Source organism: Grammomys surdaster, unplaced genomic scaffold (genome assembly GCF_004785775.1).
Source record: "Grammomys surdaster isolate TR1022 unplaced genomic scaffold, NIH_TR_1.0 150, whole genome shotgun sequence".
In the NCBI taxonomy this organism is placed as follows: Eukaryota; Metazoa; Chordata; class Mammalia; order Rodentia; family Muridae; genus Grammomys; species Grammomys surdaster.
In genome coordinates this window covers 8,416,688-8,427,302 of record NW_021604608.1, presented here as the reverse complement: position 1 = coordinate 8,427,302, position 10,615 = coordinate 8,416,688, and the positions used below count along the sequence as shown (strand labels likewise).

General features: G+C 46.9%; 1 protein-coding gene across 1 annotated transcript in view; it reads left to right on the top strand.

Moving 5' to 3' along the window:
* The first annotated feature begins 27 nt into the window (after positions 1–27).
* Positions 28–10,615, top strand: part of Sel1l3 (SEL1L family member 3) — a 111,686-nt gene continuing 101,098 nt past the window's right edge. Inside the window, exon 1 of the mRNA XM_028765317.1 lies at positions 28–346. Within this exon, the coding sequence (XP_028621150.1) occupies positions 170–346 (177 nt within the window). The 5' untranslated portion in view covers positions 28–169. The remainder of the gene's footprint in view (positions 347–10,615) is intronic.

The window sequence follows — 10,615 nt, the reverse complement described above, 5'->3', positions numbered from 1 at the left end:
GGGGGCGGCGGCGGGAGCGGCGGTGGCGGCGGCGGGTCCGGTGGCAGCGGCAGGTGGCCCGGCGCGCGGCGGGCCGCCGGCCGGGGGCGGGAGGGAAGGTGGCGCCTCGGGCGGGGGCCGGTCCCTGCACCAGGTGACCTGTTCCGGCCGGGATCCGGGCGGCCTCGCCATGCAGTGGCGCGGCGCGGGGCTTTGGTGGCCACGGCGGCGACAGCAGCAGCAACAGCAGCAGCCCCCGCCGCCCGCTCTCGGTTCCCGGGCCGCAGCCATGGTCCCTCCGAGCGGCAGTGTCCCCCCGGGCCTCGGCGGCCGCCCTGTCAGCGCGCTGCTCTTTCTCTGCTACCTGGTGAGCGCCGGACCCTATTAGGGTCCTTCCTTCTGAGCGGGCCCTGGGGACGGGGTGGGGGTGGCCTGGGACCCCAACCGCAAGAGGTGAGGACGTCGCCGCGAGTTTGTCTCTTTTCCTTGCCACTGCGCCCCGGGCGCTCCCAGCCCTTGGGATGAGTACCCGGGTGCGTGGACCGTACTTGTCGGCTACTCTCGCTGGAGTCCATTCCTCTTCCTCACCGCCTCGCTGGAGACCCAGGCTAGGTTCCCCAAGAGTACCCTTCTTGTCCCCAGCGACGCTGGACCCTCCCTACCCTGCATTCGCTTCCCGCCCCTTGGAGCGTGGCTCTCTAGCCCTGTCCCCACCTGTCCTAGGCTTTTCATTCACCTTCTTGAAGCTCCTTTCCTTCTTGTGCCCAACTTCTCCTTTTCCCCTGTCCCCCAGCCCCCGACCTTCCTTTGAGTTTGCATCGGGTCCTTCCGGCCCAGACGGTTCTGTGCCACCGCACCTCGCGTTTCCAGAGGCTCTTCAACTCCTTGGTCACTCCAGCCAAGTTGCGGGTGTCAGAACGAAATCTACTTCTTTGTACCACGCTTACCGCCAGAGTGGTGACTTTAGCTGCGTCTTGAACATTGTCATTTCAGCGCTGCGTTTGGCTTATGCACGTCAGTTTGCAATTTGCACACTTCTTGCCTTCTGTTAGACTTACGAACTAGATGGCAGTAACCTATTTTAAATACCAGAGAAATTGAGACCCTCAGAGTAAGCTGAGGAGATATTTCCCAGTTCTTTGAATGACTTGCTTTCTCCTATTTGTTCCTGAGTTCTGAGCAATAGTAAATTTACAGAAGCCTACACCCTTGCTGCCCAGCCTACCTTATGTTCCAGGATCCTGCGGAAAGCTTAGATTATCTAGCCGTATATTACTGTAAATAAATGAAAAGGAAAATGCTGAATCATGAAACTGATGTAATAGGAAATTCACAGAATGCTTAAAAAACGAGCAGTGTCATTGTCCAGAACCCCATTCATGTGGCACTGCCAGTGTTTGGATCCTAGTCTTCTTCAGAGCCCATCTGCTGAGGAGATGCTCACAGGACTTGGAATTTGGGGTTGAAGACATTTGTCACCTATGCAAGTTTGCTGATGTTTTCAACACTCTTTACATTGTGGGTCTTTCATTTCTTGAAGCAAGACAGTGTAGAATTCCAAATATTAACTGTGCCCCTCTCTCTACCTGTTGAACAGTCCCTGCTTATACTTGTGTTTTAGAATTAACCAATGTTATTTTTTGTGGTTGAGTTTACTTTATATTTTCACAAGAAGATGTCAGGTTATGGGAATGATTTTTTTTTTTTGCCCAGGGGATGTTATTATTTAATATTTATGCCACAGGGTTACAGTACACAGACTCATAAATAAAGCTGCTGTGACAGATGACAGGGGTTTTTGTTTAAACAGATGATCCTGCATACAGGGCACTGCTGGTTAGTGCACAGCCAGAATTTATATAGTTGAGCAGTCCATGAAATAGTTCCATTCAGATGATCTGGAAAGTTCCACATGAGACTCTCAAGGCCTGGTTGGGGGGAAGGGCACTTCTTGACAGCTGACAAAATCAGAGTAACAAGTGTAAAAACCTAAAGGCAGAGATGGAAGCTCCATGCTCACCGGTGGGGGGCCTGTAGGGACAGAGCCAAGAGGGGAAATGATCCTAGCTTCAACAGGAGTGACTGAGGGAAGTGAGCAGGTGGACTGTGATGTGGAGAGAACATGGGCAGACATCTAGGTAGCTGGGTGAGGGGTGGACACGAGAAGATGCTGGAGGCACCAGTTAGGGTCCCTGCTTGAGAGCTTCCTTCTGAGGGGGTTGGGAGCAGCGTCTGATAGCACTTGAATGAACAAGAGAGCCATCATCGCTGACTGAGAGGGGTTTGCCCAACTAAACAAAAGCTGGATTCCAGGGGCGGCCTCCACATTTTGCTCTGAATGACCATCCATGTGCGTTAGTGACTGTGCTCCTGTTGTACGCTCTACCCTGAAATACTTGTGGAAGGTGTGGCTTCTAGGTCTTGGAGACACTTGAAGTGTGAACTGGGGAAATGTACAAGTCTGTCACACACAACACACACACATCACACACAGAGAGACAGAGAGGGAGAGAGGGAAAGAGAGAGAAGGAAAGAGAGAGGGAGAGGAAGAAGGGGAGGAGGGGAAAGAGAGAGAGAAGAGAGGAGAGAGAAAGAAGAGAGGAGAGGTGGGGGGAGACCACCAGGAAACAATGAAGACATGATGTGTTACTGTGTGGGTTCTCCTTGATCAAAGAGTGCTTCCTGGAGGAACTGACTGGTTGGGAGGGAGATAGAGGCAGGCAGGTGGAGCAGAATGTCTAGACAGGCGCTCATGGTGAAAGCCATTTCAGAACCTGAAAGCCATAAGAATAGCTTCCATTGTGCTAAGTCACGTGTGGCCACTGCCCAGTGTTAATCTTAGTAATACCCTCTGTGAGATAGTAGCTGTTGTGATCTCCACTCAGATGAGAGAGTAGTCTCAGAGAGGTTAAGCAAGCTGCCGCAGGCCACACAGACAGCCTGAGATGAAGCCCACGTCAGCCACCTTCCCGGAGATCCATGCTAGCTCAATTGTGTTTCTGGAGTTTGCTTCCGATAGACCATTCCCCTCTTGCATAAATGTATAGTGCATTAGCAGAGCTCCAGCAATTACCAGCTCTGTACAACTGTCCAGGATGTGAGGTCATGTCTAAAGTAACCTAAGATGCACAGAGCAGGAAGGATGGGCCACAGAATAGGAACAGGATGCTCAAGAGGAAGAAAGAAGGGAAAGAAAAGTAAACCCAGAAACTATTTACCATTGGGAAGGATGAGGAAAAAAGACAAAAACAAAAACAAAAAAACCTCAGGTGTAACATTTGACCTACATTGTGTCCCAAGCTGATGGTGACCGAGCAGTGGGTGCCACAATGCCAACTCGCTTATGATTTGGTGGTTCATTCCTAGTTTATATTGGCCTGATAACAGAAACTGGTATGCAAGTAGCTTTCTGAATATGCCCTTCTGAGGGAGTCTGTCCCATGGAGTCAGGATTCTGAGGAAGGGCACCTCCCTTCTTTATCGTCTGGGACAAAGTAACCTTCAGTGTTGGCCCCGCAGGAGTCCTGTGCCTGTAGCTAGGATACTGCCAGAGCACGAATAATTCTGGTGAGGCCTGAAAGATAGGCCGAGAAGCCATGCCTGGCAGATTGTTGAAAAGATGACTCCTGGTTCCAGTGACTGCTGGAAAATCCTGAGGTCACCAAAGGTCAAGATGAAGAGAGCCTTCAGAGAGACTGAGGGCCTCCGAAGCAAATGGTTGAATTGCTTCTGCTGAAGTCATTGCTGCTGAGAGGTCTCCTCACACAGGACTGCCCCTGTCCTGGAGATCCTCCTGCTGTGTTCTGACACTACTGTGCTTCCCTTCCTCCCCTTGCCTGGCTAGAACGGCCTCTAGACCTGCCCTTGACACTGGAGCTTCTAGAAGGCAACTCTGCCAACTGAACTCTAGTCTCCAATGAGTAATTTTTTTTTCCTTAAGCGAGAAAATAAATCTCACTGTAGGCAATATGGGTGTCAGCTGTATAGCTGAAGTATTCAGAGTGGACATTTGAGCTTGTTAGACAACTAGGGACAAAGAAATAAGGGGACATTAGCGACTTAGATATAGAAAGAGATCATTAGCAGACAGCGGCTGTGATAGTCTTGTACCGGAACCCCTGTAAGCGCGCCCACCGCATCCATTACGGCCTGGGATTATTTATTATCCTTTCACAATATGCAACACGGGATGTAAAAAGTTTGAACAAACCTTAAGGACCTTCAGCTACTCAGCTTGTGGAACTGTGATTGTGGATATTTGGAATTCAGAGGTAATCTCCAAATGTCCTATTTACCAGTGACATCTCTGTTCGTCCTGACCATCGCTCTAGACTCTCCCACGCTGTGGCCCCCCTGCCTTTTGCCTCCTGCTTTTGCTGCCTGCCAAGAGTGCAGGAGCAATAGGAAATGTGGTAGAGAAGAAATAAAGGACCCAAGCAGTTCTCCAAGATGATGGATAGGCTGGAGCCAACCATAAATAGTCCAAAGTGAATTTAGTTACTCTTTCTATTGGCTTGTCCTGTCCCTCAGAGGGAGGATCTAAGGGAAAAGGTTGAGGAATTGCTGACAGGGTTGTGCCTTGGCAGCTCCTGCCTTCTGTCTTCACCCGGAGAATGGCTTACTCATGCTGGAGTGTACACCCAGGCCCGTGTGTCTGGCTCTTCCCTGCAAAATGTAGGACAGATTGATCAGAGGGTGTCTTGGTCCTTCCTGCTATAAGATGGGATGCTGAAGTCTCCAGATCTACCTTAAGACAAAGAGTGGAGACAGGAAAGTAAGCTGAGAGTATTATTTAGGTGCTTCTGGAAAACAAGTGAGACAGTGCTAGAAAGTGGGGGGCTGGGGGAGGGGAAGCTTGACTGCACCTGCCACAGTACCCAGCACATAATAGGCCCCCAATGAAATAAAACCAAACCAACCTTATTCATCCTTGTAGGGTCTGAGTTAGAATGAACTTGCATGCTCACTACAGAGGGTCCCTGACACAAGTAGAAATATTGATCGTTGTTGGGATGGTGCATCTCTGGTTCCCTCTGTCTGGGAAAGGGTGGGCCGTGCTTGATGGGAAATGTCTCCCCAGACATATCTTGATGGTGAAGGCCATGTTGACATCATCTCCCGGTCTGCATAATTGCATGCTTTGTGGATATCAAGGGAAGTTTTGCTTATTTGCTCAGCAGAAATTGGACAAAATAGGACTTTTAAACCAATACAATTGCTTTTGTGCCATGGAAAGTTTGATCCAGCCAGTTTGGAGAGAGAGTGTTCTGGAGCCAGGCTTCTTAGGTGATAGATGGAGTGGCCAGCAGGAACGAGAAAAACAGACCTGGTTATTGTTTGCGTATCTGACCTGCTCCCACACACTGGTGAGTGTAAATGAACTTCCTGTGGTGAGAGTGAATGATTTTAGATTCGCCAATCCCTGTTCATTCCTTCAATACTTAGTGGACCATGTAGAGAAGAAAGCTGGTTTCCCAGCTCTGTGGAACAGGGCTATTCGAATGGAGTCACTCCTTATTGATTTGTTTAAAGGAATCAAATGCACTCATCCTAAAAGAAGTTTAGGCCATGTGGATAGTTTTGGTTTTTTCATCTGGAGGATATATGGGCTCATCTGTGCTTGATGCCCAGGCTGAATCAATGAGTTAAGGTTTCTAACTTTGGTTCATCTATTATGAACACACATTAAGTGATCTATTCCATTTTCTAGAAATATTACAGTGTACAATCACAGAGGCAAAACAGTTTAAGTTTTGTGACTGGGCATGACATTCTTAAATTTGACTTTGACTGGGGCTCCCTTCTGCCAGAACCAGTTATCCGAGGGCTCTGGAGTCTTTTCCTGGCCCCGAGTGAACAGAGCGATTCTTTAGTTTATGGAGTGGAACATCGATATGGTCACTTAAACAGCATGATATGAAGGGCCCGAAGTTCCCCCTTCCCACCCTGAATGGCTAGCTTAGAGCTGCGGTGAACTTGAGGATTGTTTGTTTTTGGTGGTGGTGGTGGGGTTTTCCCCTGCATTATGTCATAAACCTAGAGCACAAGCTCAGAGATCTGGCACTACTTATCAAGGTAACAAGAATGAACCTGTCAGATGAACCAGACTCCAGCTGGGTGGGGGCTGAGGGGTCATCAGTGGGAAACATTTTTAATAAAAAAAAATAGGTTTTACATTTTTCTGGAGGTATGGAAAAATTCCAGGCTGGTTGTCTGAAGATCAGGAGCAGGAAAGGAGCTGGAGAAGCACCCCAACTGACCCAGTCGGTGCCACCTTCTGGAACCTCTCAGGTCTTAGCTCAAGGTTTGTTCCTAGGGCTGCCAATGCTGATGGTAAGAGGGAGGCTTCGTGGGGAGTAGGCTGGTGGTCATCCTTCATGGAACAAGTTGGGACAGTAAGGAAGGACAGTGCACTCTCAAGTTTGGATCCGCTGTTTTGGTTTCTAGGTACCTGGGAGGGCTGTGAGGTAGGAGATTGACCACCCAAACACCTGACAGGTCCTCGTATCCACTGTTTTATTTTTTTTCCCAAGGAACATACTAATGTTCCACGGTATACCAAGGTCTTTTTCAGAATCTGAAGATGTGACAGGGATATAAAACCTGGCCTCTCGGAGTTTCTAGACCTAGGAAACTGGGGGCAGGTCATTTAGTTTATGTTAATGCAACCTGGCACAAGAAAATACCTATGGAGCTTGGACACGTGTCATGCCTGAAGCTGGAACTCTTCAAGTTAATTGCCTTATTTTCCTGGCAGGAAACAGCTGACAACCACACACATGGCTCCAGCCAGGAAATCAGCTTTGGCTTAATCAATATTTAGAGTGTGATGTGTTACTAATCGGTGTTGGTTTTGTACATAGCAGAGGTAGCCACAGCTCACGGTGAAGCAGCTGACCTCTGGGCCTGCTCTAGCCTGGGAGGAGCCAGCTTTGCTTCATTGCGTAGGTGTCCCAAAGACTAGAGATTCTAAGGGTTGCTCAAAGGCCTTAGACCAATGCTCTGCGCACGACACATGGGGTGATTTTAGGACCAGCATATCCCTATCATATTACAGAAATGCTGCCTTCTTCCTGAAGTCCCATTTGCACTCCAGCTACCACAGTACTTGTCACACTTTTCAGATGAGCTACCTCACTGCCCAGTCTAACATCAGGTTCTCATCCAGGTTGAATCTTTACCGAAAGAAGCAACAGCAGGATGTCAATACCTACCACTAGGGAGCCTTAGAGAAACACACAGCCAGGCCTCATCAGGTCATTGCTCCTGAGTCTTTTATCCCATCTCTTCCATTGCAACTCCATACAGGGCCTAGCTTCTAACACTCTGTGTCTCAGAAGTCCACATAGAAAAAAGCTGGATGTTGTTAAACAGTGGTTGGCAAATTACAGGCCAGTCCAGCCCGTGTGCCTGTGAACAGAAGTTATATGGGACAACAACCTCCTTCAGTCATATCCTGGTGACTGTTTTCCCACCACAGTGAAGTGCAAGTGGCCAGAAAAAAACAAGATGAGTTAGTCTTCACAACCCATAGCTTCTGGATTCCTGAAGTTCAACCAATCAAGGATCAGAAATATTGAACAAACGATTGCATTTGTACTGGACATGTATAGGTGCTTCCTCATTATTTTTTTTATGAAACTGAATAATGTAACAACTATACACAAAGCATTTCCATGACATAAGTCACCTAGAGATCATTTACAATATACAAGAAGACGTCAGAGAAGATGACTTGACTAGTAAAAGGTTTGCCTTATAAACACAAGGACCTGAGTTCGACTCCCAAAACACATTTTTAAAAAAAGTTCAGCATTGATCAGACATAGTGGCACACACTTTTAATCCCAGCACTCAGGAGGTAGGAAGATCTCTGTGACTTCAAGACCAGCCTGGTCTAATAACCTGTTTGAAGCTAGCCAGAGTGACATAGCTAGACCTTATTTCAAAAAACAAAATAAAATCAGATGAATGTGATGGTTGTTTATTTTTATCTCCAGTTCTGGAGAAGTGGAAGTAGGAAGATCCCTCGGACTGGCTGGCTAGTTAGCAAAGCTTATTTGACACGTTTCAAACCCATGAAAGACCCTGTCTCAAAACAATGACACTCTCTAAACAAAACACCTAGACAAACAAAGAAAGATGGTACTTGTGAAACAACGGCAAAAGTCGTCCTCTGGCCATCACATCTGCATGTGTGCACACACATGTGCTCCAATTACACACATAGCAGAACCTGTTCTATAGTCACCCTGTACTGTATATGAAACCTGAGCATCCACAGATGTTGGTATTGTTTGGGGTCTGGAAACCAATGCTTTTCAGAGACTGAGGGATGACTGCTTTTTTACCATTTAATCTTAAAAAAAAAGAAAAAAAAAAGAACAAGTTCAATGACCTCAAATCTAGAATAGCATAATCCATATACAGTTAAAACCACATCTGTAATTTTATATTCAGTAGTTGCCACATTGAAAAAGTAAACAAGAATAGGTATGATTCATTTTGATACATTTTATTTAATTTGATGTATCCAAATATCGTTTTGACTTGCGATCAATGCAAAAACCATTAATAAGACACTTTGTAACCTTTTGTTATAGCAAGGCTTTGAAATTCAGAGTATATTTTATTCTTCCAGCATGTCACAAGTGTCTGCTCTGCCTCCTGACTATCACACAAGAGAACATATGCGTTGAATCTGCATTCTTTCCGTTTGCTTTTGCTGACTCTCAGGGCTTAGAACCAGATGAAAATACAATAATCTTCATAGGAGTATCCAGACATTTTCTTTGAAACAGAATTTGGAAGGAAGGCCCCGGAGAGGTGCGGGGTGAGGTGTGACTCCACCTCCGTCAGCCACAATGTGACAAGTGTAACGCGCCGGGCAAACTGTGGCACGCTGCCCTTATTAATGCAGAAAAGTGTGACGGGCGCATTTTCAAGCAATCAGATGTAAAATAATGAACAGGCTTATTAGGAACCACACTTCGCAGGGGAATCAAATGGCTTTCTCCCTTCATTTCTGTTCAAAAGGGAGCTCTCTCTTTTTAGCATTGAAAATGTGCTAGAAAAAAAATAATAAAATAAAAGCAAAAAAACTGGGCCTTGGTGAGTTTTTCAGAAGGTATGGAAAGATGTGGTCCAGAGTCATTCTTCGGAAGAGAACAGGTTGTGGTGCACACTGTACCAAGGAAGGATTTGGACTCTGGGCTTTGTCTGGCCTCAAGAAGTGAAAGGTTCCTGCATGGATTTCTATAGGAAAGCATCATCCAGGCATAAGATGCTCTGGCCAACTGTGTGTTGTTCTGGTTCAGGTTCATAGGCACCAGAGACTGCTGGCTTTGAGAAAATTCTGTTTGAGTGTTGAATGAATGCATTCTTCCTATGGACCAACACTGGGTTCATCTATTTCTGCAAAAGGAGGATACACCCCAGAGTTCCCAGGCAGCCATGAATCTGTCTTGCCGTGATGTGCTTTGGGGTGGGCATTGTGTCAGTGGTGGGTGTCTGAAGGTGAAGAACAAGAGTCTGGCTCCTGGATCGGCTCTGCTAGCCCAGCAGTGGGAAGATGGGATAGATGCAGATGTTTGCTTGTTGTTTCCTTGTCTGCAAAGTGAAGAAGAGGGCTAGCCATCACCGATGGCTCCTGCCCCACTTCCAACTATACGATTATTTTTAATGTGTATTTCCTCCCTATAATTTAGTGGTATGCATGAGAGCAGAAAACAATTAATTCCAGAGGGGTGGACAGTTGGAGCTGTTCTCACTCCTTACAGATTCGGCCCCCATGTTGCCCATGATGCATGTAACGAACAGCCAGCCCTCCCATCCCCTATCTACCATTTGTGGAAGCTGACAGTTTCCTCTCTTAAGATGCTTGCCCTCTACTCTGAATATTCATGTGGTCTAGAATGCAAACTATAATGATATGAACACACATATCTGCCCCCTACTCTGTCTTGTGGCCACTTCATCATTTCATGTTGCATGGCAACAGCTGATCCTATGTGTATTCAAGTGATTTTGGTTTTAAACTGTGTATGCATGCATGTGTGTGTGTGCGTGTGCATGTGCGTGCATGCGTGCGTGTGTGTGCGCATGTGTGCTTTGCAATCCAGTATGGTATTTATAAACCCACTTAAAAATGGCAAGAGTAACAAAAGTCACAAACCCCAAACAGCCTTCGGAAATGGTCCCATCGTCTGTATATACAGATCTCTAGTCTTCCTGGCTGTAGAGTGCTCTGGGACTGGAAGCACTTCATTTACTTAAGCTGTGGACATGTACACATTTTATCTTCCACTGTGACAGACAGTGTTGACATGAAAAACCTGTACTTACACCCTTTCCTACAGATTTCATGTATTTGTAGGCTAAGATCTCTCGAGTGGGATTGTTGGGCCAGAGGGTGATTGCATTTACACTTTGGGTAGGTGTTGCCTGACTGCTTGCAGGAACGACCACCAGCAGCCACACATGAGTACATGTGCCTCCCCACACTGCAGTCAGCAGAACCTGAAATCTAACCTTGTTCTTGAGAGTCTAGTAGGTTAAAAATGCCATCTCTGTGTGGCTTTAATTTGCTTTTCTGTTCCCGTGAGTGGGGCCATCCTCATCACTGAGTTATTGAGTA